Source organism: Haemaphysalis longicornis, unplaced genomic scaffold (assembly GCF_048455015.1).
Source record: "Haemaphysalis longicornis isolate Haplotype H1 unplaced genomic scaffold, Haemaphysalis longicornis Haplotype H1 scaffold_4, whole genome shotgun sequence".
Lineage (NCBI taxonomy): Eukaryota > Metazoa > Arthropoda > Arachnida > Ixodida > Ixodidae > Haemaphysalis > Haemaphysalis longicornis.
The window spans coordinates 183881954-183908830 of record NW_027526361.1 but is presented as its reverse complement, the minus strand read 5'-3'; the positions used below and the strand labels follow the sequence as shown (position 1 = coordinate 183908830).

The following is a 26877-nucleotide window of genomic DNA, read 5'->3' as shown; positions in this document are numbered from 1 at the left end:
AAATTTCTTAAGGCATTTAAAGGGGCCATGACGACAAAATTCAACTTTATTGAATTTGAAAAAGGGACCTTTAGTAACACAGCTCTATTCCAGCCATAAAAGATGCTTTTTAACATAAAAAAGGCGAGAAATATTGGAAAACTTTCAAATTTTGCACTAAAGTGACATAATATGAGTCATGTTGCCTGCACATTAGCATTCACATGGTACAACCAAACAGAACAACACGACCCACTACAAGCGGCCAGTCACATTTCTTGCCAGTGGCTGTGGTCGCTACCCACCGATCGCACAAACAAGATTCCACGATGTCGTAGAGACATGTCAGAAAGTTGCTCGGAAGTCGCCACTTCCTCGTCTTTTTTAACAGCGGAGCTGCTTAAGCTCGAGTTACCTCTGTGCCTGGTGGGGTTCGAAACTTGCCGCAGCAAAATGGAGAGAAGGAAAGTGCTACAGCCAGATGTGTGAGGGAAAGTGGCCAGGAGGCAAGGAGCCCGCGAGCAGGGGTTGGGAGTGCATGCCTCAATGCTTTTCGTCTTCTGAATCAAACCTGGGTCCCTCGTGCAATGAAATTGGAGCAGTGGGAGATACTGCTGTCTAGCTCCCTACCTTGTGATCAACTTCAGATGGCTGTGACGGCACACAGTTACCTGAAATAAGGAACCACCCCCCGTCAAACCTCGCTCAATAAAGAAGTCTTGTCTTTCTCTCTCTATCCGATTGCGCGCTATCATCACGTTCGTTTCGGGCACTTAGCATTTTCTTTGGGTTCAAGCACGGGCGTTGCCTGGCGTTTCACAATAATTAGTGCAGCAAAGTGGAGAGGAGGAAAATACTAAGCCAACAAGTGTGAGGGGAAGTGACGTGGAAGAAAGGAGCTGGCAAGCAGGTGCGGGGAATGCGTGTCACGGCACAGATGTTCGGGTGGGGGAGGCGTGCATCAGGATTGGCTGTGCCTAGCGACGACATAAGATCCCACATGCAGGTGCTCTCCAAGCTGAGGGATGCGGCATGCACTCAACGGCATCAGTGACCGTTACGATAAGCATACCTGTGAAAAGCCAAGTTAGAGCTAGTGAAGACTGCCAGCTCCACTGTTTCCTCAGCGTTTACATCTCAACTGCAAAGGTGGCACTAGCATTACTTTCAGACAAAGCAGTAGTTTTAATGAACAGAACTTGCTTTTTGTCTTCATGGCCCATTTATAATACCTTTTGTAAACTACCAGGAGAGCCCTTGTTAACAGCACATATTTCATAATAAACATTCACTGCACAAAAAGATGACAAGGAAGAAAGTAATCGACATGATACACCCACTTCGCCCAAACCTATACCTTATTAATACATTTTATGTCTGACACTGCAAGCAAAAAAAAGATTTTAAATGGGGTTACACCAGACACAACGTGATGAGCATTTTTTTTTATTCTGCAAAAGGCGAACTTTATTAAATTATCAGTAAGCCAAGAGATTTTGTAAAAATTGTTCGATATTTTAAAGGAGTAGACACTATTTTACGAGTCCGTCTTAACCCATAAAACTATATTTAATTAGTTAAGACGTGTTGCCACTGATGATCTACAGCTTCATTCATGGTATCAGTTTCTGCTTTGGCCGCTAAAAGCCCAGGAGCAGGATGCTGGGTGCTGTCGGGCACACCTAACTTCTTTGCGTCTTTGTCACTATTTTGATGCCTTGTCGTGTGCTTCAAAGGAATGAAGAGGCCACCTTTTGAGACCAGCTATACCTGTTTCCCCTTTATTTCAATTAAAAACTAGTCTCTGAATTGAGGCACTCTGAAACTGCCCAAAGGTGGGGGTGGTAAGGCTGAAGGGACCAAAAGATGCCACAAGCCCCCCTGAAATGTTGACTGTGTGGCTATTTTTGCAGTGAATGTGCTTGTTGGTTTCCTTCTTGACTAATATACATGCTGCTGAGAGGGAAAGGGGCAGACCGCTTTGAGTCTGACAAGCTGGAAGTTTTTTGCAAAATGCCTCTCTAAGCTAGTTTTATGTCACAGAACAGCTGGCCCAAGCTGTTTTCTGGCTGCTCAAAGCTGAGGCAATGATACTGCTTTAAATTGTTCCAAGCAACTTCTATGCCCATCACCGCAGGAAGGCATCTTGACATCTTCATAAAGTGCACCGCATTAATTTTTAGAAGTCATACTGCAGTGTCAGTACTGTACTGCTTTAATTTGTAGTGGTGCATCATCATCTGCTTGCAGCGCCACTATCCTCATCATGAACAGGACTGTGCTCCAGGGCCGGTCGCATGTCTACGCCGCTATCTAAGTTCCGGCCGGGCCTTACGCACCTGAATAAATGTAGGAGAGCCACACAGCGTAACCGAGTCCATGGCTCCCTTTCCTACAACACCGTTTCAAGCACAGGGGCACGCAGCTCAGAAATGACCCAGACACTCAAGGAACACACGCTACCAAAAGCTTTTCACTGGTGCAGTGGAGGCATGATTTGCCCCACATGCCTCCTCAGTTACACATGCTGCTGTAATCTTTTCTTCATTTTTTTTCTTTTCAGGATGGTGCTCCATAAAACATGGCGTTGTAAACAGAACGCACGAAAGAAGCCATCTGGCAGCAGCGGTGCCTCTTGCCCGGCTAAGATAGATATAAAAATAAAAAAAACGAACAGGCACACAAAAAAGAACGATGCTTTCTTGAGAAGGCCGAGCCCCCTGCCTGCAGTGATTAGGCTGTGGCACCAAGAGGGCCACAGCCATAGCACCACATCTGCCGATGCCCTGCGGCGTCTGGGTCCCGCCACCACGACCAAGGAGACATTCGTGGGCTACTTCGAAGACGCCATGTCCCCTGCGGAAGCCATCCGGCTCCACGAGAGCAAGCTCCTTGTGCAAGAGGGAGGCTTCACCCTGCTGGCCAATGCTGCTCTCAACCCCCTGCCAGCCGCAGTCTACTACTGGCACAGACTCTGGCGGCAGGAGAATTTTGGCAAGCAGGTGGACCCCCTGGACAAGCTGGCAGAGAAGATGCCAACATACGAAGAGCAAGGTGAGCATGCTGTGTTAACTTGTGCCACAGCTACGGAATGTGGCACTGGAGGAAAAAAAAAGAAGTTTTGTTCAACTCTGCTCAGCATAGCACATGTAGTTCCTGCTCGTGTTAACGGCAGCCATAGGCAGGCTGTGAGAACGCAGCCAAGGAGATTAGAGAACTTCGTTGCAAATGCAACATGGTATGTTACCACTATATTCAGAATTGCTTGGGTTTGGGCGAGTTGGTTTTCCATATCGACTTGAAATTTCAGCTTGAACAAAAAACGATAGGACTTAGGAAGGACTGTGTCCGTGTTTCCTTCCTAAGTCCTATCGTTTTTTGTTCAAGCTGAAATTTCAAGTCGACCACTATATTGTTTGTCAATGTGTTGAATCATAACCTGTTCGCTAATGTGCGCATAATTTGAACCGCCATTGCATTACTGCCTCCAGCATAACAAATGACTGAGGGGGAGAGATACAAACATGCACTTTCTTTATATGAAATAGCTGTACATACTAAGAAATAGCTCAACATACTAATCACATCGACAAAAATGATGCGGGAGAGTACTAACTGTCCCTATGCAACCCTGTTTGCTCCATAGCATTGGCAAAGGGTACACCAGGTCCCTCTAGGCCGATTCCAATTGCTGCATGGTCTAGCATGGTTTCTCAAAGTCGGTTCCGCAGGCTCCTCCTCGGGGTTCTGTGAGCCACCGATAAATTTTTCCTTGTTCCACGCTCGCCAAGTAACTTATATGGCGAACCCGAGGTGCAGTTGATCTAAGCAACCTCCATTACTCATGCCCAATTGTCAGTAAGCGCATCTCGGTGCATAACACAAATGTGCGAGCTGCGCAATAAATACCGCCAGCAGCTTGTAGGCAGCCAGACTCCGAAAGCGGGCCGCGTGGTTAAACTATTGCACTTCAATCTTGGCCTTATATTACCCCGATGCGGATTTCTCCTGTTTGGAGATAGGTGCAGCAAGCTTATGTGGTCGTGTAAAGTCAACATTCAAGAGCAATAAATTGGCGAGGGGGGGTGTTCCTTGGCACTTAGTGGAGCTTTGCAGGGTTCCCTCGGACCAACATGCCTGAGAACCCCTAGTCTACTGTATCTGTAGCAGGACTCCTTGGCAAGGGATTCATGCTTTTGGTGACTCCTATAACTGCATAAATCTTATTATTTAAAACTGCACGGTGTTATTACCTGCTCGTCATCTACTCTTATCTTTATGCAGGGATTGATGTCCGGCTGAACCGCACCAAGGATGGCGCCTCCTGGGCAGTCCTTGTTGCCACGCCAATTATGAGGCGGGCCCAGCAACTCCACGCAGCACGCGAACTGATTTTTGTTGACTCGACGTCATCCTGTGATGCGACACATGCCACAGTCACAGTTCTGCTGGCTGCAACGAGTGCTGGGGCAGTCCCCATAGCTGTCTTGCTCCACAACGCCCAGACAGCCGAGGCCTACGCCACAGCATTTGCACTCCTCAAGGAGGCCTACCCACTGTGCTTCGGCGGACTCAGCGTAAGTGACATGCACGTGTGGTGCTTTCACTGACAATGTCTTGTCATTTTCTTTTTGAAAGGGTTGTCAAATCTATGTCACAAGTCAATAAGCATGTGTTGCTGAACCTAATGGAAAGATTATAAAAACAATGCACAGGGAAAAGGACCAGTACAATCATGAGGGCATGGTGCAAAATTCTTTTCTTATTTTTTGAGCTTTCAACCAAAGCAGACATTTACTGCCAAGTTTGGTCAAAGGGCAACATTATTGGTCAGCCATTTTCTTCAAGTGCAAAAGACGATAAATTGAAATTGTTATTAAGGGAAAGAACCACCTGGAGGGACAGAAGTACATGTAATTTAAGTATGTGTCTTGACTGATATCTTGACACTGGAGGGTGCATAATTCTAACTTGACCAGGTGGCACGTGCTGGTAGGTCCAATTTTCTGCACAATATAGCAGTGACTCGCAAAGAAAAGCCAGTGCCAACATCTGTAATAAATGGGCGTCTGCCCTTATGTCTCCACTCGGGCACGACATGCAGCTTGACAGGCAAACACTAAGAAAACATGGACATGTAGGAGCACCACCTCACAACGGCTAGACAAACCCTGCGAATTGTTTCTTATAGTTTCCACGAAGTGGCGCTGCCAATCGGGTGACTGCCCAAGCCGGGAGCACATGCAAAATCTAGGAACAGGAGAGAGCAACAGGGATGTGGCTCTTTCGCCATTTTCGGCTTACACACGACAGGGAATGTTGGCCTGAGAGCATTCATATTTTTGCCGTCAAGAGCAGTGCCATGGTTACCAATGGTGCCACTTTCTGTAGCAGAGGTGGTGCTGAAATCGAGTGCATATTCTGACATGCCTGCATGCATGAAGCAGCGATGACTGCTTGATGCGCCCCAATTTGCAAAGATGTTCCTCACAGTAGTCTAGAAAGAGACTTGTTTTTTATTGCGCCATTTTGCCACAGGGCATGAAAGTAACGGAAGGTTAAAAAAAATTGGAAAGAAACTGGAGGCAAGTGGTTTTATGCACCACAGAATGCTGTATAGGCCAGTCGCAGCAAGATAGTCATACAGCAGCTTGTAAAGCTGACCATGCGTCCACTAATGAATATCGGGTGGACGGCCTGGGCGATTTCCTAGGGCTACCAAGTGCTGGGTTCGGGCTGATTGGAGTCCTGGGCATGTCCCCAGGGGGTGGTCCAATGTCGCTTCCGCAGCAGAAGTAGGGCGGTAGGGGCAAGTTGAATTAGTCACCACAAGGCTAGAAGTCCACGTTGCATGAACACCCAAGCAAATTCTCCAGAGCGTGACCACCTCACGGTGGGTTCAACCGCCAGGAAAGTCAGCCCCATGCAGAGGAAGACGGCCACACGTGGAGTGCCGAAGAGAGGCTGTTTTAAAGGGACAGACAACCAATTTTTGTAGAGTATATATTCTCTATCCCAAATGAAAGTGCATCACTTAAAGCACCTTAACGATAAACGGTTTTGCCGATAACGCCCTAGAACTTTTCAAATCGGAATTTTTTAGATCTACGAACCGTATGTGTCCTCCCAAAAATAATGCTGGCAACCATGACACACAGTAGCGTGGCAACATACTTTTGTCTGTATGCCAGATGAAAAGCGATATTTAAAAATTCGTCCCCAGTTAAAGAAAAGTGTGAATCGCAGGCTTCCTTATTCCTTTATGTGCTTTTTTTAATTCACCAGTCTATTTTGCACGAAGGTGCCATCTGCTGGGATGGACAATAGGTAGAATCTGGCTTCACGTTGTGGGGGTCAGAAGTTCGCTTCTCCCCAGGCTTGTCTTTTCTTTTTTTCTTCCGTTGGATTATTTGAAAACTGAAATTGAATACTTTGGCAGAAGAAAGTCCCTGACTCAGGCAGAATCATCAAAGCTTCTTCACTGGGTCTGTTTACTGAACGCTGCCATTGATTCTGAGCATGGATGCTCAGTTATCCACACTGAGAGGAACCCAGCGGCGGCGGGTAGCGTGTCTCAAAAATTTACAAAATAGTGTTTAAAAATACATATACAATTTTAACTATTACAAATACTTGTGTGAAAAGGTTTTCAATAAGTGAATAAACGTTTCAGCAGTTACAGTAGCAGCTAGGTTTTCAGGTCACGTGACGGGGACACATATTGTAGTGTCAAGTTTCGAGAACCGCCACCCTTCCGATTTCAGGAAGTTTGCTGCCAAATTAAAATTATTTCCGCCAATTTGTTTAGAAATTTCTTGTGGTTACCGGGCTATATCAAATGCTGGCTTTTATACGAGCTAGAGAGCATATGCACGACAAAAATCGGTTGTCCGCCCTTTAAGTAGAAGAGCATCCTGCAGTGACAGCTGCAGAAGCGGGAGCGGGTCCGTAGCTTACGGATTATGAGCAGCCAAGTTGGCCTCCAAGTGGGCAGGTGTGCTGCAACATGTCCAGAGGATGCAAACAGGGCACGGGAACGATTTCAGCATCCGGTGCACGTCGAATGTAATGCTCAATGTGCTGTGTACACGCCGCATCTCTCGAGTAGCCTGTGTTGAGTCTGTGTAGATGATCAGGCAAGACGGTGGGGCAACACAAAGACAAGGGCCTAGGGCTGAGCTCTCCTAAAACAAATGGAAGAGGTGCCTCCGTAACATAAGTGCATGTCTGGTTTACAGATGGCATAGCACGGCAAACTAGGCTCGTGTGGATGATACCATTGCCTTCACATGGGCCTAGAGGCCATGATGTGTCAATAGGGAGGGGTGGGTAGGTCTGATGCACTGGGCAAATACTTTTTATATGCCAGAAAGGCCGGTTGTGAGGGAATACAGTAGAACCCCGCTGTTACATTCCTCACTGTTGCATTTTCCTGGCTGTTACGTTGTGTGCCATCGGTCCCGGCATAGCTCCCATAGGATATAACATATTGCGAACCCCGCTGTAACGTCGCAACTGTGGGCCTGTTACCGTATAATGCGTCGCAACCTGACACTCCAAAGCGGCTTGGGCACCGCCATTTTGGCTTTTGATGAGTCTTGGCCAGGATTTGTTACTAAACAACCTACAAGAAGCTGCAAGCGAGTTGGAGAGGCAGTCACTAGATGGCCATCTGTCGAAAGTGCTATTATGATCATCACTGAGCTTACAACAGAAGTTTTACTTCGGAACGCCGGAAGTGCGTGATGTTAACGCCGCCGCACTGTTGTAATGGTGCCGTGCAGCGTTTTTAGATTGGGTCAGTTGGCAAAGAGCTTGGCCTTCCAGTACCGCGGCACGGGCCGATGCTGCTGCCGGTGCGGTACCGTTGAGATCGGTCTCGATGCATCGTCTGCTGCTCCTTCCTTGCCACTCTCGGCACTTTCTACACCACCCATACCGTCACTTGTGCCAGTCCTTCTACACCGCCTTTCTGCAAACTGCACTTTCTACACCACCCATACAGGCGGTCGGAACGGCTAGCACGTGGTACGGGGATTTCACGACGCTCGATTTTGTTGTCGACCTTCATGAGTAAGGTGACGACGAGCGAGTAGTACAATGATTTTGCGACGACTATCATGACTTGACGCCCGTCTTAATTGCTCTTGGCAACACTGAATGTGCACATGAAAAATGCAAAAAAACACCCCTACATTTGGTGGAACGGGCAGAAATGAAGTGGGCAACAATGGAGTTCCAGATAGGGGGTCATTTAAAGGAGTACTGGCACGAAATTTCAAAGCTGAGATAACTATGTAGAATGCTTCCTTTTTATCAGGAGATATCTCCCAGCAAGTTTCAACAGCAACCGTTCAGTGAAGCGTATTTAAAATCCATTTTAATCTTCGCCCGCACGAGAAAGCCCAGAGCGGACCGACATGACATCATCTGCTACTTGCCCCAAACTGCCGACGTTGGGGCTCCCGTGACGAAGCCGACGCACTGGCTGTGGTTGGCGCACGCTGCTCGGGCGTGTGTACACGTCATGATTTTGGTACTGACGTCATGCTGCCCGGGCCTGTGGGGACGGTGAAGACCTCGGCCGGTCTGAGTGCGCGCACACTACCAGAGCGGCAGTGATACGGCAAGAATGGTGACGTCACGTGATACCTCCTGTCATGGCGGCCGCTCGGCGTTCGTTTTGTCGAAACCGAAACTGACACGAATAAACGATGCCGTAAATGAATGTTTACACTGCGCTCGACCGTCTAATCTGTCATTCTATGATTAGTGGGCTGGTAGGCATGCATAGCAGCGAAAAAAACAACACAACAAAATTTCGTCTCAGTACTCCTTTAATGACGCCAGTAAGACGCCGACCCATTTTCGTGGCTTTCCTCACTCTTTCGTTTTCCCAGCTGTGACGTTTTCTTTTCCCGGTCCGGTGGAAAACGTAGTAATGGGGTTCCACTGTATTATGGTCAGGCTGAGGGCTCTATGTGGACAACCTAAGGTCACCAACTGCTGTTGTTTCAATACGCATGAACATTATGAACTAGGGCCTAACACTGAAAAGAGAGCTTTTGGCATTCTTTGAGGTGGAAAGCATCACGCAAAAATTGTGAGGAAGAAGTGGAAAGAAAGGAGTTCGCTTGATCACTAGCTTTAACAGAAAGGGTGAATGAGGTGAAAATGCCCTTAATATCATTTGGAAGGTGACAGCTGCAGCAAAAAAAGTGCCTAAACTAATTGGTGCGCCAACGAGCACCGACAACGAATGCTAGCACAGTATGATAAAACAACGTACAACTACGCTGACGAAAGCTATTTGGCATCAGCTGAAAGGCCCTTGGCAAATGGTTCAGCCACCACCTAATACCGGACAGGCATCCCAATGTGCCGTCGGCACAACAGTCAAGCTTCTATAGGTTCAAAGGCAACAAAAAGCTCCTGCAACTGAATGAGGACACCTGCACTATTCAGACCTTCCCAAGTAGACATTATACCGGGTCATGCTGCCAATATCCAGTATTTTACAATTCCACCTCATTGACTGCACCAACTGTTGTTGCCCACAAGGTGTCCCAATGGACGGACTAAACACTTTGCTGCACAGAGTGCAGCAAGGCTTAATGAAGGCACATGGCTAAGGCACAAGGCTGCTGCGTAACCGGGATTGCACTTGCATTGAACCAAACATTAAATACAAGGCACAGTGTTCACACTGGCTTACCTGGCTGTTGTAATAACCCCACAGGCATCATAGGCTGTAGGGGAACAATGTATGCGCATTCAGAAGGCAGTGTTGAAGATCACAAAGCAGAGACAGAGATTTTCATCCTTAAGTCACGTAGTGTGGGATCCACTATCCTAGCAGAAGGCTTCCCTCTTTAGTTGGCTGTACATGCTAGAGCAATCAAAGCAGCATTAGTGTGAAGAAACAAACACATGGCAGCATGGAAGCAACCGTTATCGAACGAAGGCAGCAGTTCCTTAGTCTCGAGCACTATCCGTGCTTTGCTCCTGTGTAAATGATGTCGCCATGAGTACTTAATCTTTTTTGAACTCACAAGCTAGAAATAACAGCGCTTTATCTTCTAAATACCAAACCCAGTCCACCAGCATTATTTCTTATCAAGAACACCCAACATAAGCTCAGCGTCCTCCTTTGGGCAGTATTTACACGTCTCAAACACGTCTATGGGCAGATATTGCGTGGCACCCTACCTTTGACTTCACTAAAAGAAAGCCTGGAAGCTTGGGTTATTCATGAATGCACTAATAACTCTACAAATAACCCACGCATGAATGCTTGGGTTATTCGTAGTAACAATGTGTCTCATTAGCGGCATGTTTGTCTGCTAGGTGATGAGGAAATTGCTTTTGAACTACTTGTTCTGAACAACACAATTACCCTTTTCGACCACTTGTTCTGAATAACGTTTTTGCATTTGTCGTAATAAAGTCTAGCGATGGAGCACTTGAGGGCTGCTAAACTGATGCCAGGCACGACCATAACTGAGATGATAACGTCACCTTAGGGAAAGAAATCAAGCACTACGCAATCACACCTCGCCACTGCTCTGCGTGCACTACAGCGATACTGCGGCAGGGTTATTACAAGCGTGCCACAGTATACCGTGGAGATAATCTTGACAAAATATAGTTCACAAGTTCATAATTAGTCCTTACCGACCGTCTGTCGCCGGCGTTCGCCGTGATATAATTGCCTGTGTGACCGTCCGTAAGGGCGCCGCCATCTTGGAACGCTTGACCTGGCTTGGCTGAAGCTCGTCTAGCGCACTGCGTTCCCACAACACGTTCACAGAAAATTTCTTTACATGTCTTTGCACGTGACGCCGGTTGTTTCCCCTAAAATAAACTTACATGGTTATTTTTGAATTAATGAAAAAACTGCCGTCGCAGGAGTTCTATTTGCAATGGCGGCGCCATCTATCCAGTGCTAGACCAAACAGTGCTGGTTACGTGTTTTGTTTTCGTGTGGATAGGTGGCGCCGCTTCCAGATGCGCGCACAGATTTATATGCTTAGCTTTTTTTTTATTACTGTGTTGTCTTGCAGAAGATATCAGCTCAAACGTTGCCGTTTTGTCTGAAAAATGCTTTCATATTTGAACGAGCCGACAACCCCCGAGGTGGGGGGAAGGAGGTTGAACGTCGGTCTGATTTCTGGAAGAACAAAGAAACTAATGGAAAACTAACCTCCATTCTACAAATTCCTGTGATTTATCCTTTGGTCACAGGGCGTTGTGGGAAGCTATGGTGGGAAGGGTAGAGGTGAAGGGCAGGAGATTGGAAAGGGGAAGTGAAGAGTAGGATAGGGAGTGGAAATGAGGAAGGGAAGTGGGAGGAGCAGGATGAAGTGGGAATAAGAGGGAAGGGGGGGGGGGGGCTTATTTGTTCGACAGGCAAGACTGAAATGCTGAGATACATGGCCAGTTTTTCTAATAACCTTTTGAGCTTGCAATTTTGGGAAATACGTTCGTGTACTGCAGCCTGACTGGCACCTCAGTAGCTGATATATTAATCTGTACTAAAACGTAAATGTTTGTAACTCTCCATGAGTTCTGTAAATGAATGGTGGTTTTCGAAAAGCTAATGGGAGCAGCACACTCTCCTGCTGTTTGGCACACAACTGCCTTTTGGACAAATTACCATAAAAATTTTAAGGAACATAACAAAAACCTATTTAGAGCAAATGAAATTGACCTAAGAAGGGAGCTTGAATTGCATTTTCATAAGCACATCATCATCATCATCACCATCATCACCAGCCTATCTACGCCCACTGCAGGGATAAAGGCCTCTCCCATTATTCTCCAATTACCTCGGTCCTGTGCCAACTGTGACCAATTTATCCCCGCAAACTTCTTGATTCATCTGCCCATCTAACTTTCTGCCGCCCCCTGCAGCGCTTGCCTTCTCATAAGCACAGGCACACCTTAAATGATAAGCGCACCACAAATGTTACGCTTGATTTTAAAATTTTACGCTTCGACAGCTGCACACGTAATCATGTGCATACAGTACATCACTTCATTTATATTATCATTGCTATTTTTGTTGCCCCATTTATAGGCCCCTGGAGCATTCATGACAGACAATTCTGCTGCTGAAAAAGCAGCTCTGAGGACCACCTGGCCCGAAGGAAGGCAGCTTCTGTGCCATTTTCATGTGGCACAGGCAGAATGGCGGTGGTTGACGGCTGCTCGAAACAATGTTGAGAAAGACCAAAGGAGAGCTTTGATGACGAAATTTCAGCAGGTTCGTGTTTCCCATGTATTTTCGTGGCAGTACCAATGCATGAGTGGCAATGACATGGCCATGTTACGGTCTTCCAGGTAACTAGGCACATTTATACAAATGACGAAAGCAGTGTACATTTTCATTGTACTACGGACTGGCTGTTAACATGCTGCTAAAATTTAGTCCGGGCAAGAACACTGATTTCATTACACTTTATGCATTTAAAATGACAAATTTTAAGTTTTTAAATTTACTTTGTAGATGTTAATGTTTGCATGTTTTTATGTATAAATGTTTATATTTGAAAGGACCTGAAAAAAGCTATAATGAGTATGCAGATGTTACACAAGAAAGAAGTCTGGCAGGAAATGAACATGGAACCATTGCCGTTGAACCTAGCCAAATTCATGAGAGTAGTATCAGCGTAATGGTTTAGATACAGGTCTTTGGCTTGCCTCAAAGGTTGAGTGCGAAACTTAGTTTTATGATTAGTAATCTTTTGCCCACTTGAGCCTACATGAACTCTCAATGTCCTAATGACACTACAGGCAATGGTTTTTAACATTTCGATTCAGACAGCATAGCATTTTTATCAAATTACCTAACAATGTAGGCGTAAATTTTATGGCGTCCACACATGCAGGAAAAAATGCAATGTGGAAAAAACCAGTTTATAAGGACAAAGCTTTTTGCGAAATCAAACATATATCACCACTTGCACCAAACCACAAATTCCTGCCTGGAAAGTTAGGGTTAAAGAGGTCAGAACAAACGCAAATATGTATCACCAAAGCAAGTGCATATTGCCACTTGTGTCAAAGCTATGTGTATCTGTGAATGTATGATGTAGTGCATGATTTAATGTGCGCTTGATAAGGCAAACAAGCACGTGGGGTTCGAAAACAAACGCCCTGATGTGCATGCTATTAGCAGGCCTGCCGTTCAAAATATGACTTACAGTAGAAGCTTAGACATCCCGTCGCTTAGATTTGTGTATTATGAATAGATTAGTTATCAATAAGCACCATCTTCAAAATCAGTATGGTCAAGATAAAGGTGTGTGTGTGTGTGTGCAGTCAATGCTCAAGGAACGTGAAATCCCTAGAAAATTTTCACCTAAATTCCGTTACGTCTGTGTGATGTGCTAGAATGCTTTGTGTTCTAATTTTTTATGCATTGACTTCTCTCAGATCATGTGTGCCACCAGCGTGGAGGGCCTCAACAAAGCCATCGAGGGCCTTCGGGGCAGCAGCCACGAGGGCTACAAGGCGCGTGTCGAGGCCTTCTTGCAGCAGCAGCAGGGGGAGTGGTTGTTGCTGTGCCGTGCAGACCTAACTACACGAGGCCACAACACCAACAACTTCGCAGAAGCCTCCATCAGGATTCTGAAAGACATCGTGTTGTCGCGGACGAAGGCGTTCAATGCTGTGGCACTTGTGGAGTCGGTTGGCCAAGTGATGGAGGAGTACTTCAAGAGCCGCATCCTGAAGCACGCCAACAACCGGGTCTCCACGCACCACCTGCTCTACCACAGCCTGCTGAAGAGGATGCCTGAAGAGGCTGCAGCGGACATTCGAGTGCTCGGAGACGGCTGCTTCTCCGTACCCAGCTCCAGTGGCAACGGCGAGTGGTACGAGGTGTGGGGCCACACAGGCCTGTGCACGTGCCCAGCTGGCAACTCAGGGGCATTCTGCAAGCACCAGGCCCTGGTGCACAAGCACTATGGAGGGCTTTTCCCGAATTGCCCTGCACTGACGGCCGAGGACAGACATGAGCTGGGGTGGCTTGCACTTGGCAGTGAGTGCCCGAGCATTGACTATTTCATGGCATCGGGTGACGAAGTGACGCCAAGCCAACGTGCTTCCTTGGCGAGGTGTCAGAATGGTGAGCCCGTGGCCTGTAGCAGCCAGGACTTTCCGCCAGAACCGGCGGCCAGTCCGTGCCAGGAGGAGCAACCGGAACAGGATGCTTTGTGTGATGCGCTGCCATCCACATCAGGTTCGCAGCAGCAAGACAGGAAGGTATGTGCGCCATTCCACAAACCAGTCTCATTTCACTAGGCATATTAAATTGTCCCCGCAATAAATAGCCTAAATTAATACACCAAAAAGGTAACTGCCACAAAATTTCCTAGCTCGAAAAACGCACTGAAGCGCAACAAAAGAACACAAACAAGACAAGCACTATCCCATATGTGCTGTTATGCTCTCAAGTATTTTCTATCAGTTATCAGGAAACCTATGTCCAATGTTGCGCTAGGTTGTGATACCACCCACGCACTCCTTGGTCTTTTTTTCGCGCTGTGTTGCTAATGGATTACCAACTAGCCGGAACCCTCGCACTTTTATTTATATTGAACACCATTCTGCTGAATTTGCCCCAAGTTCTTTTCATTTGCATGCAAATGTGAAACAAGTATGAATGAATTGCTAGGCAAACTGCAGCTTTCAAACCACTTGTTAATCTTTGAACGCACGTGCGTGCAGCTCTGGGCAGAATGTACATTTGTGAAAGGCTGTTGTGCAGTGTCATACTTTCAGAGCACAGTCAATAAAAATATGATGCAATGTAATAAATTTTTCTGCAGTCAAAAGCCACTGGCGCTATGCATTTATTGCATACCAGCCCAAAAACTAGATGGGACAACGAAAAAGAAGTCAAGAAGCCTGCTAAGTTGTATTGTGTCTTTGTGGTCCCGTCAAATCTTCCGGTGTTATGGAATGAAGGGTCCACTACTCGCATACCGATACCCCATTCCTCAATACAATGAATACGTATAGCAAGTGTCTATTAAATCCGAACACTATTGACGTGTGCTGTGATAGCATTTTTTGTACTGTAGCAAAATATTTATTTCTCCGATAAAATTAGTGTCCTGGTTATAAATTGCTGTCTTTGGAAGCAAGTATTGCTTTAAAACCCATCTAATTTTACTCAAGATCAGGTAATCCTCTCCCTTTTGCCACTTTTGTGAAAGTTTCTTATGAAACTGTTTGTGCAGGATGCAGATGACAACCTGGAAGCCCTCATTGCCGAGATGAGAAAAATTCACGAGGCTGAATGGCACAAAGACTCGTACAGAAAGCACCTGACAAGTGCAAGCATGCGCTTGCAAAGATTGTGTAAGCAGCAGCGTGGTGTAGGGGCCATCATGGCGATGAATTCGGCACTTGGCCTCGAATTGAGGCGTGGCCGTACTATAAAAGTGCAGCCCACAGCCCTGTCGAGGCGCCGTCCAGGGCTTACCAAGGGGTCCAAGAGAGTGCCGGCTGGGCGACCACCAAACAATGCAGCATTGAAGGCAGCCCGAAAGCGCCCTCATGTTCTTTGCCGCAGTGTTGGCGCAAATGTTCCCCATGCGAAGATGCACGGCCAGGGACATTAACTGTTTCCTTACTTCGTCTCCTCTCTGAAAACACAAGCCCCTTGACCACGCCTTCTCACCCCCCAGCATTTTCTGTTGTTTGTTTTGAGGTACTACTTCCTGTTTGTTGTTTGTTTGCGGGTGTGTGGTGCCGTGTTTTTTCGTTTTGCTGTGACAGTGCTTCAGTGCAGCGGGCAGACAGTCACGTAGACGTAGCCCTGTGTGAAGTCCCCCTTCCCAGATTTTTTCTGTTGTTCATTCTGGGGCGTGCGGTGCCGTGTTTTTTCGTTTTGCTGTGAAGTGCTTCAGTGCAGCAGGCAGACAGTCACGTAGACGTAGCCTTGTGTGAAGTTCTCCTCCCCAACTTCTTTCTGTTGTTCATTCTGGGGCGTGCGGTGCCGTGTTTTTTCGTTTTGCTGTGAAGTGCTTCAGTGCAGCAGGCAGACAGTCACGTAGACGTAGCCTTGTGTGAAGTTCTCCTCCCCAACTTCTTTCTGTTGTTCATTCTGGGGCGTGCGGTGCCGTGTTTTTTCATTTTGCTGTGAAGTGCTGCTTCAGTGCAGCAGGCAGACAGTCACGTAGACGTAGCCTTGTGTGAAGTTCTCCTCCCCAACTTCTTTCTGTTGTTCATTCTGTGGCGTGCGGTGCCGTGTTTTTTCGTTTTGCTGTGAAGTGCTTCAGTGCAGCAGGCAGACAGTCACGTAGACGTAGCCTTGTGTGAAGTTCTCCTCCCCAACTTCTTTCTGTTGTTCATTCTGGGGCGTGCGGTGCCGTGTTTTTTCGTTTTGCTGTGAAGTGCTTCAGTGCAGCGGGCAGACAGTCACGTAGACGTAGCCCTGTGTGAAGTTCTCCTCCCCAACTTCTTTCTGTTGTTCATTCTGGGGCGTGCGGTGCCGTGTTTTTTCGTTTTGCTGTGAAGTGCTTCAGTGCAGCGGGCAGACAGTCACGTAGACGTAGCCCTGTGTGAAGTCCCCTTCCCAGATTTTTTCTGTTGTTCATTCTGGGGCGTGCGGTGCCGTGTTTTTTCATTTTGCTGTGACAGTGCTTCAGTGCAGCGGGAAGACAGTCACGTAGACGTAGCCCTGTGTGAAGTTCTCCTCCCCAACTTCTTTCTGTTGTTCATTCTGGGGCGTGCGGTGCCGTGTTTTTTCGTTTTGCTGTGACAGTGCTTCAGTGCAGCGGGAAGACAGTCACGTAGACGTAGCCCTGTGTGAAGTCCCCTTCCCAGATTTTTTCTGTTGTTCATTCTGGGGCGTGCGGTGCCGTGTTTTTTCATTTTGCTGTGACAGTGCTTCAGTGCAGCGGGAAGACAGTCACGTAGACGTAGCCCTGTGTGAAGTTCTCCTCCCCAACTTCTTTCTGTTGTTCATTCTGGGGCGTGCGGTGCCGTGTTTTTTCGTTTTGCTGTGACAGTGCTTCAGTGCAGCGGGAAGACAGTCACGTAGACGTAGCCCTGTGTGAAGTTCTCCTCCCCAACTTCTTTCTGTTGTTCATTCTGGGGCGTGCGGTGCCGTGTTTTTTCGTTTTGCTGTGACAGTGCTTCAGTGCAGCGGGAAGACAGTCACGTAGACGTAGCCCTGTGTGAAGTCCCCTTCCCAGATTTTTTCTGTTGTTCATTCTGGGGCGTGCGGTGCCGTGTTTTTTCATTTTGCTGTGACAGTGCTTCAGTGCAGCGGGAAGACAGTCACGTAGACGTAGCCCTGTGTGAAGTTCTCCTCCCCAACTTCTTTCTGTTGTTCATTCTGGGGCGTGCGGTGCCGTGTTTTTTCGTTTTGCTGTGACAGTGCTTCAGTGCAGCGGGAAGACAGTCACGTAGACGTAGCCCTGTGTGAAGTTCTCCTCCCCAACTTCTTTCTGTTGTTCATTCTGGGGCGTGCGGTGCCGTGTTTTTTCGTTTTGCTGTGACAGTGCTTCAGTGCAGCGGGCAGACAGTCACGTAGACGTAGCCCTGTGTGAAGTCCCTTCCCAGATTTTTTCTGTTGTTCATTCTGGGGCGTGCGGTGCCGTGTTTTTTCGTTTTGCTGTGAAGTGCTTCAGTGCAGCGGGCAGACAGTCACGTAGACGTAGCCCTGTGTGAAGTCCCCTTCCCAGATTTTTTCTGTTGTTCATTCTGGGGCGTGCGGTGCCGTGTTTTTTCGTTTTGCTGTGAAGTGCTTCAGTGCAGCGGGCAGACAGTCACGTAGACGTAGCCCTGTGTGAAGTCCCCTTCCCAGATTTTTTCTGTTGTTCATTCTGGGGCGTGCGGTGCCGTGTTTTTTCGTTTTGCTGTGACAGTGCTTCAGTGCAGCGGGCAGACAGTCACGTAGACGTAGCCCTGTGTGAAGTTCTCCTCCCCAACTTCTTTCTGTTGTTCATTCTGGGGCGTGCGGTGCCGTGTTTTTTTGTTTTGCTGTGAAGTGCTGCTTCAGTGCAGCAGGCAGACAGTCACGTAGACGTAGCCTTGTGTGAAGTTCTCCTCCCCAACTTCTTTCTGTTGTTCATTCTGGGGCGTGCGGTGCCGTGTTTTTTCGTTTTGCTGTGACAGTGCTTCAGTGCAGCGGGAAGACAGTCACGTAGACGTAGCCCTGTGTGAAGTCCCCTTCCCAGATTTTTTCTGTTGTTCATTCTGGGGCGTGCGGTGCCGTGTTTTTTCATTTTGCTGTGACAGTGCTTCAGTGCAGCGGGAAGACAGTCACGTAGACGTAGCCCTGTGTGAAGTTCTCCTCCCCAACTTCTTTCTGTTGTTCATTCTGGGGCGTGCGGTGCCGTGTTTTTTCGTTTTGCTGTGACAGTGCTTCAGTGCAGCGGGAAGACAGTCACGTAGACGTAGCCCTGTGTGAAGTTCTCCTCCCCAACTTCTTTCTGTTGTTCATTCTGGGGCGTGCGGTGCCGTGTTTTTTCGTTTTGCTGTGAAGTGCTTCAGTGCAGCGGGCAGACAGTCACGTAGACGTAGCCCTGTGTGAAGTCCCCTTCCCAGATTTTTTCTGTTGTTCATTCTGGGGCGTGCGGTGCCGTGTTTTTTCATTTTGCTGTGACAGTGCTTCAGTGCAGCGGGAAGACAGTCACGTAGACGTAGCCCTGTGTGAAGTTCTCCTCCCCAACTTCTTTCTGTTGTTCATTCTGGGGCGTGCGGTGCCGTGTTTTTTCGTTTTGCTGTGAAGTGCTTCAGTGCAGCGGGCAGACAGTCACGTAGACGTAGCCCTGTGTGAAGTCCCCTTCCCAGATTTTTTCTGTTGTTCATTCTGGGGCGTGCGGTGCCGTGTTTTTTCATTTTGCTGTGACAGTGCTTCAGTGCAGCGGGAAGACAGTCACGTAGACGTAGCCCTGTGTGAAGTTCTCCTCCCCAACTTCTTTCTGTTGTTCATTCTGGGGCGTGCGGTGCCGTGTTTTTTCGTTTTGCTGTGACAGTGCTTCAGTGCAGCGGGAAGACAGTCACGTAGACGTAGCCCTGTGTGAAGTTCTCCTCCCCAACTTCTTTCTGTTGTTCATTCTGGGGCGTGCGGTGCCGTGTTTTTTCGTTTTGCTGTGACAGTGCTTCAGTGCAGCGGGCAGACAGTCACGTAGACGTAGCCCTGTGTGAAGTCCCCTTCCCAGATTTTTTCTGTTGTTCATTCTGGGGCGTGCGGTGCCGTGTTTTTTCATTTTGCTGTGAAGTGCTTCAGTGCAGCGGGCAGACAGTCACGTAGACGTAGCCCTGTGTGAAGTCCCCTTCCCAGATTTTTTCTGTTGTTCATTCTGGGGCGTGCGGTGCCGTGTTTTTTCATTTTGCTGTGACAGTGCTTCAGTGCAGCGGGAAGACAGTCACGTAGACGTAGCCCTGTGTGAAGTTCTCCTCCCCAACTTCTTTCTGTTGTTCATTCTGGGGCGTGCGGTGCCGTGTTTTTTCGTTTTGCTGTGACAGTGCTTCAGTGCAGCGGGCAGACAGTCACGTAGACGTAGCCCTGTGTGAAGTCCCCTTCCCAGATTTTTTCTGTTGTTCATTCTGGGGCGTGCGGTGCCGTGTTTTTTCATTTTGCTGTGAAGTGCTTCAGTGCAGCGGGCAGACAGTCACGTAGACGTAGCCCTGTGTGAAGTCCCCTTCCCAGATTTTTTCTGTTGTTCATTCTGGGGCGTGCGGTGCCGTGTTTTTTCATTTTGCTGTGACAGTGCTTCAGTGCAGCGGGAAGACAGTCACGTAGACGTAGCCCTGTGTGAAGTCCCCTTCCCAGATTTTTTCTGTTGTTCATTCTGGGGCGTGCGGTGCCGTGTTTTTTCATTTTGCTGTGACAGTGCTTCAGTGCAGCGGGCAGACAGTCACGTAGACGTAGCCCTGTGTGAAGTTCTCCTCCCCAACTTCTTTCTGTTGTTCATTCTGGGGCGTGCGGTGCCGTGTTTTTTCGTTTTGCTGTGACAGTGCTTCAGTGCAGCGGGCAGACAGTCACGTAGACGTAGCCCTGTGTGAAGTCCCCTTCCCAGATTTTTTCTGTTGTTCATTCTGGGGCGTGCGGTGCCGTGTTTTTTCATTTTGCTGTGACAGTGCTTCAGTGCAGCGGGAAGACAGTCACGTAGACGTAGCCCTGTGTGAAGTTCTCCTCCCCAACTTCTTTCTGTTGTTCATTCTGGGGCGTGCGGTGCCGTGTTTTTTCGTTTTGCTGTGACAGTGCTTCAGTGCAGCGGGCAGACAGTCACGTAGACGTAGCCCTGTGTGAAGTCCCCTTCCCAGATTTTTTCTGTTGTTCATTCTGGGGCGTGCGGTGCCGTGTTTTTTCGTTTTGCTGTGAAGTGCTTCAGTGCAGCGGGCAGACAGTCACGTAGACGTAGCCCTGTGTGAAGTCCCCTTCCCAGATTTTTTCTGTTGTTCATTCTGGGGCGTGCGGTGCCGTGTTTTTTCGTTTTGCTGTGACAGTGCTTCAGTGCAGCGGGCAGACAGTCACGTAGACGTAGCCCTGTGTGAAGTTCTCCTCCCCAACTTCTTTCTGTTGTTCATTCTGGGGCGTGCGGTGCCGTGTTTTTTCGTTTTGCTGTGAAGTGCTTCAGTGCAGCGGGCAGACAGTCACGTAGACGTAGCCCTGTGTGAAGTCCCTTCCCAGATTTTTTCTGTTGTTCATTCTGGGGCGTGCGGTGCCGTGTTTTTTTGTTTTGCTGTGAAGTGCTTCAGTGCAGCGGGCAGACAGTCACGTAGACGTAGCCCTGTGTGAAGTCCCCTTCCCAGATTTTTTCTGTTGTTCATTCTGGGGCGTGCGGTGCCGTGTTTTTTTGTTTTGCTGTGAAGTGCTGCTTCAGTGCAGCAGGCAGACAGTCACGTAGACGTAGCCTTGTGTGAAGTTCTCCTCCCCAACTTCTTTCTGTTGTTCATTCTGGGGCGTGCGGTGCCGTGTTTTTTCGTTTTGCAGTGACAGTGCTTCAGTGCAGCGGGCAGACAGTCACGTAGACGTAGCCCTGTGTGAAGTCCCTTCCCAGATTTTTTCTGTTGTTCATTCTGGGGCGTGCGGTGCCGTGTTTTTTCGTTTTGCTGTGAAGTGCTTCAGTGCAGCGGGCAGACAGTCACGTAGACGTAGCCCTGTGTGAAGTCCCCTTCCCAGATTTTTTCTGTTGTTCATTCTGGGGCGTGCGGTGCCGTGTTTTTTCGTTTTGCTGTGACAGTGCTTCAGTGCAGCGGGCAGACAGTCACGTAGACGTAGCCCTGTGTGAAGTTCTCCTCCCCAACTTCTTTCTGTTGTTCATTCTGGGGCGTGCGGTGCCGTGTTTTTTCGTTTTGCTGTGAAGTGCTTCAGTGCAGCGGGCAGACAGTCACGTAGACGTAGCCCTGTGTGAAGTCCCTTCCCAGATTTTTTCTGTTGTTCATTCTGGGGCGTGCGGTGCCGTGTTTTTTTGTTTTGCTGTGAAGTGCTTCAGTGCAGCGGGCAGACAGTCACGTAGACGTAGCCCTGTGTGAAGTCCCCTTCCCAGATTTTTTCTGTTGTTCATTCTGGGGCGTGCGGTGCCGTGTTTTTTTGTTTTGCTGTGAAGTGCTGCTTCAGTGCAGCAGGCAGACAGTCACGTAGACGTAGCCTTGTGTGAAGTTCTCCTCCCCAACTTCTTTCTGTTGTTCATTCTGGGGCGTGCGGTGCCGTGTTTTTTCGTTTTGCTGTGACAGTGCTTCAGTGCAGCGGGCAGACAGTCACGTAGACGTAGCCCTGTGTGAAGTCCCCTTCCCAGATTTTTTCTGTTGTTCATTCTGGGGCGTGCGGTGCCGTGTTTTTTCATTTTGCTGTGAAGTGCTGCTTCAGTGCAGCAGGCAGACAGTCACGTAGACGTAGCCTTGTGTGAAGTTCTCCTCCCCAACTTTTTTGTATTGTTCATTCTGGGCCGTGCAGTGCTGTGTTTTTTCGTTTTGCTGTGAAGTGCTGCTTCAGAGCAGCGGGCAGACAGTCATGTATATGTAGCTCTGTGCAAATTCCTCACCCTCAACTTTTTTCTGTTGTTCATTCTGGGACGTGTGGTGCTGTGTGTTTTTGTTTTGCTGTGGAGTGTTTCAGTGCAGTGGGCAGACAGTCACGTGGATGTATCCCTGAAAGTCAACCCCCTCCTTGTCTTTTTTCATAGTTGAAGGGAAGATTTATTCTTGGACTGAGAGGACTAGTCCCAAAACGTTACGATGGCCAAGAGTTGGTGTCCTTTTGTTGTAGGAGTGCGGATAGTGGCTCTTGTGTTGCGCATGGCCATTCATGGCGAATGCCCGACGCTGGTTATGTCTGTCAATTGTTTAAGTGGACATGGTGTTGGTGACAGTCTTTCTTGCAGTTGCCCACAAGAAAAAAAAAGCCATCCTCTAGCAACATGGCAGATGAGATGATAAAAGGGTCTATTTAAGGCTTCAGGTGATGGAAATAGACGTCATGGATGTTTTGGTGCTGGAGAGGTGGAGTAAAAGCCGAACCACATATTTGCGGGATATGTACATTTGACGACGCGGTAGAGGCCATGGTAATGCGAAAGCAGTTTACTGCTCAAGCCAGGAGAACTTGGTGGCAACCACAGCCTGATGAGTGAGCTTGGTAAATAGGTAAAATGAGGCGTGCTGCCATCGTGGTGTGGCTTCTGACACTCTTGATCTTGCTATCTTTGTTAATGATCAGGCCAGTTGATGAAATTGTCCTGAGTGCTTAGCAACATCAACAATAAGCGTTCACTTTGAGTGATCAGGGCAATGGTGTGCGGGGGCTTGCGTTTACACGAAGAAAAAAATGGAGATAGGCTGGTTGTAGCATGTGTGGCAGTGTCAGGATGGTATGCATTGGTGCTGTAAATGGTACAGCAAGCTTTGAAGAGAGCCTTGATAACTTTGAATGAAAAAACCCATTTTAGGTTACTAGGCTTTTTACGGGATGCTCTTTGTTGCACAGTTAATTGCCACGGAACAAAGGAGGCAGCTTTGCGCACAGTAGCAGCAGGCAGTCTCTGCATACCACATCAAGTAGTCGACAGCACACTGAAAATAGTAAAGGCTGCATAAGGCCAGTTCCGTCAAGGAGTAGAGATTTTTTGGCATCGGCATGGAACACAGAATGAACGTATTGACAAATTGAAATGTACGTGCCTCACCAGTAGAACTGCAAGTGTTGATATATTTTGTATGCCCCAGCATGGGCACAGTGCAGTTCTTTATGAAAATAGGCACATATTTGTGAGTCTAGATGCCACGGAATTAGACAAGCCATTTCCTGCCTTTGGTTCAATGCTTGTACTGGAGCAGCATTTCATCATGAATGGCGAAGTGTGATGATTTCTGGCATAGTGTCTAAGGTGCACCATATGCAAATAAGCTACACAGGAAGCTCAAGATGGAAGAAATCCATGAATCTTTCTTTTGCTCTGATAACATTTAGTATACAGTAATCCCTCAATAACACAATCTCAGCTATCTTGAAATATTGGTTAAGTCGAAACTTTTTCTCATCATAGGCGCTATGTATTTGCACCCCTTTATCTCAAAACTTTTTTTTGCAAGACCATGGATATCTCAAAATGTTGGCAGAGAGGACATGCAGCAAAGCCCACTACAGGCAGCTGATAAGGTCTCTGTTCGAACGCTTAGTTCCCCACTATGTGCCAAACAGTCGGGAATGGCGAATTCACAAGGAGGACGAGTTGTAGGAGGCCGATGTCCCCATGACCGGAATGCTGACAAATGCCTGCATCGTTGACGTAGCTGTGGCCAATGCAGCTTATCGTATGGATGATAAGGAGCCTCGAGAAGTGCCTATTATGGCACAAACAAAAAACATGCTGCACCTGCTTCGCATCAAGGTAGAATGTAGCGGTGGCAACCTTTGATTTATGCGCTGCATCGAACAGTTGAAGAACACCTTTCTAAGACCAGATGCGAAGGCGAAATGGGCGAGCATCACGCCATTCTTATGAAATCATAAAAATTTGTTTCCCTGCAAATTATTTTGCCTTTGTTAGCAGCACTAGCTCTTATATCAGTGACCTGGCCAGAAGTTTTCTGCATTTCGGTAACTCGAAACAAAATTTTCAGCGGATTTTATGACTTTCAGTTGACGAGTGATTACTGTATCTCGAGTGACGACATGTAGCAATCGGTGCTTGAGACTTCCTCATTGTCATGCAGCAGCAGAGAACGGTAAAGAGCGTCAGCATCATGGTGCCTACAGCCCGAGCAATAAATGGCTTGTATGTCATAGTCCTGTAGTTCTCAAAGCCTAACTTGCTAGGCAATCAAATGGATCTTTTAGCGGGGACAGCCAGAAAAGCACATGGTGGTCCATAACTACTTTGACAGAGCAGCTGTAACGGTATGGGCAGCAATTCGCACTCAACCAACCATGACCAGGCGTTCCCTTGTCATCATTTTGATATTAACCAAGTACAACTTGCATATGTGACTACATGCCCATTATATACTGCCTTGCGTACAACGAGAACTGCCCCCAAACCAACACCACTTGCACTGGAGTGAATTCCGGTTGGAGCACTATGGTTTAAATAGTGCAGGATTGGCAGGGATGAGAGGAGATGGCACAGTTTAGTAAATGCATCCTCACTAGCTGTTGACTACTTAGAGGGGCCGCTATCCTTGCTGAGGAGCTGGGTCAGAGACCCAATGAGATTCGTAGTTGATTACAGGGTGGGTGTCTTAAGTACGAGCAAATGTCAGTAAAGCTGCAAAAGGTAATCAACATTTTCTGCTTCTGGAATTCCATTACAACAGGCAATTTGGCAGGATCTGGTAAAACACCATATTTGGGGACAATGTGGTCAGCTTCTGGGCAGCAAAACAGCACTCTCTGAGATTTAGCTGGAGTCCTAAGGCCATCAGGCCTTTGTTTCCTCAGTCTTTTGAGTGAGCTATTAAAGATATCTCACTGTTATTAAGCTAATAATAGCATAGGCTTCTCATTTCTCATTGTGGCTTCAGGCCATCCCTTAATAAAGATTCTTCGTTACTTACTCATTCAGCTAATGTTATGCTTCTCACATGATGTTATTAAGCCTTCTCATTTCCCACCAGCTCTACCACCATAAGCCGTCACTGTCGAAATGTCACCTGCTCACAGAAATATTCCTACGATCTGTGCAGATGTCTTGGTAGCTTCGTAGAACACTTAGCAGAAAACCATGACAATATCTAATTGTCACCGAGTACACGGAGTGCCAGGGGCACTTGGTGTAAATTGAATACAAGGGTGCTGATTAAAATGAGATCGCCTTCACTTGATACGTATGTGTACAGCAGCTAATGCCACAACGAGGGTGTTTATCCCATGTTGCAAATATTCCAGCTTTAGTCATAATGGAAGAGGAGGAAGGGCTTTAGTCCTGATTGGAGGGAGAACAAGAGGGTTATCACAATATCTTCACATAAATGAAATCATTCTAACTTGCTCACTAACTCTTCGAGAAAATGTGCACATTTCTGTTCCGTGTGCTAAATGAAGTTGTCTCTGGCAGCAGTGCACTTCAAAATTATTTCCCCTCTAGCAGCATATCTTTGCTTGCGGGTGGTTGTATTACACTGCAGTTTGCAGTAATACAACCACCCTGTAGTGTGGTTGTATTACTGCAAATAAATCCCTGTAGCATGGTGTTTGGTACACATTTGTTTACTTAACTGATGCGGTTTGTTCTCTGTGTACTGTATTTTATGTGGCTCTGGCACATGAATAAAGAAAGTGCAACATTGATGCCGTACCAGTTTCTGTTCCTATCGTCGCCTACCAGCTGCTGTACCCTCACATTTTGAACATGTTGTACTCAGCTGCCAGCAAATCAAAAGGTATGTAAACTAAGGCGTTAATAATAAACAAAGTTGAACTTCTTCAAAGCACCCTATACGGCAAAATAACGGGCCATTTTGAGGTGGAGAAAATGGCTGAGGCCGCCGATTACTTTTCAACAGAGCTCCTGGAGAATCTTTACACGCCGAAAATTGAAGCTATCTGCCACAGTTCGTCTTTTCAAGTCATATATAAAAGTAGATCGTCCAGTATAAGAGCGAAGTTAGCTGCTGTAAAAATACCATTCCAAATTAATAGCTGTCAAGCCGTATAATTTAACAAATTTGCTTGCTGACCTTACGAAAAAAAAAAAAAAGACGAATACGCAGCAGCAACAAAACAACAGGATGCGGTCAACGGAGGGACCTGACCTCGTTGGGAGTTCCAAATTACAACCCGCCGCGGAGGCTCAGTGGCTAAGGCATTGCGCTGCTGAGCACGAGGTCGCGGGTTCGATTTCCGGCCGCGGAAAAAAAACGCCCATATGTACGAGATTTCGGCGCAAAAGATCCCCAGGTGGTCAAAATTAATCCGGAGCCCTCCACTACGGCGCGCCTCATCGCCTGCGTTGCGTTGGGGCGTCAAACCCTACAGCCAAATCAAATCAGTTCCAAATTACAGCTCCTTGCTGCATTCGCACGTCCATTGGGGCACCAACAAAATAAAGGAAATTATGTGCCGCACACCTGATGTACATACATAATGTGGAGATTTTATTTACGAAGTACGCCGACCCTTGGCCAGGAGAGTGCAGACATTGAAATGGTAATTATTAGTAACGTATGAACAAAAGTACAAGAAAGCCACTGAAGGGTCGCGAACGCGTCCGTGGTGCGGTAAAAACTCACTTTTCGGCGGTAAGGCATCGCGCACTTGCTCCTTAGCATTCACAGGCCCGCTCACCGCTGGCATATAAAGATTATTATTATTGTTATTTGCTCCTAGCATTGCCCGCACACACTCGTTTCCTTGGCGCTTACCTTACCCAAGCGCCCCTCTGGATTTGAACTCTTTTACCACGGTAGCTGGATGAGAGGCGCACCAGCGGC

The 26877-nt window shown here is 47.5% G+C and overlaps 2 protein-coding genes across 4 annotated transcripts in view; one reads left to right on the top strand and one right to left on the bottom strand.

Annotated features, from left to right (window-relative positions):
• The window catches only part of LOC144179560 (uncharacterized), a 21649-nt gene extending 5139 nt beyond the window's left edge, over positions 1-16510 (top strand). For both annotated transcript variants that reach the window (XM_077707963.1, XM_077707964.1), the window contains 5 exons: positions 2543-3033; positions 4264-4556; positions 12059-12244; positions 13417-14247; positions 15228-16510. In XM_077707963.1, the coding sequence (XP_077564089.1) occupies positions 2543-3033; positions 4264-4556; positions 12059-12244; positions 13417-14247; positions 15228-15611 (2185 nt within the window). In that variant the 3' untranslated portion in view covers positions 15612-16510. The remainder of the gene's footprint in view (positions 1-2542; positions 3034-4263; positions 4557-12058; positions 12245-13416; positions 14248-15227) is intronic.
• LOC144179561 (uncharacterized) lies at positions 4528-26877 on the bottom strand. Of its 2 annotated transcripts, XM_077707965.1 has the most exons (5): positions 26677-26877; positions 10654-10764; positions 9695-9728; positions 6937-7099; positions 4528-5943 (listed from the first exon to the last, which is right to left on the bottom strand). In XM_077707965.1, exons 1-5 carry the CDS (start codon positions 26713-26715, stop codon positions 5895-5897), a joined length of 396 nt encoding a protein of 131 aa, XP_077564091.1. In that variant the 5' UTR covers positions 26716-26877; the 3' UTR covers positions 4528-5894. The 2 variants fall into 2 exon arrangements, 1 of the variants encoding a protein (XP_077564091.1); XR_013324283.1 differs by lacking the exons at positions 9695-9728; positions 26677-26877 and having other exon boundaries at positions 4528-7099; positions 10654-11093.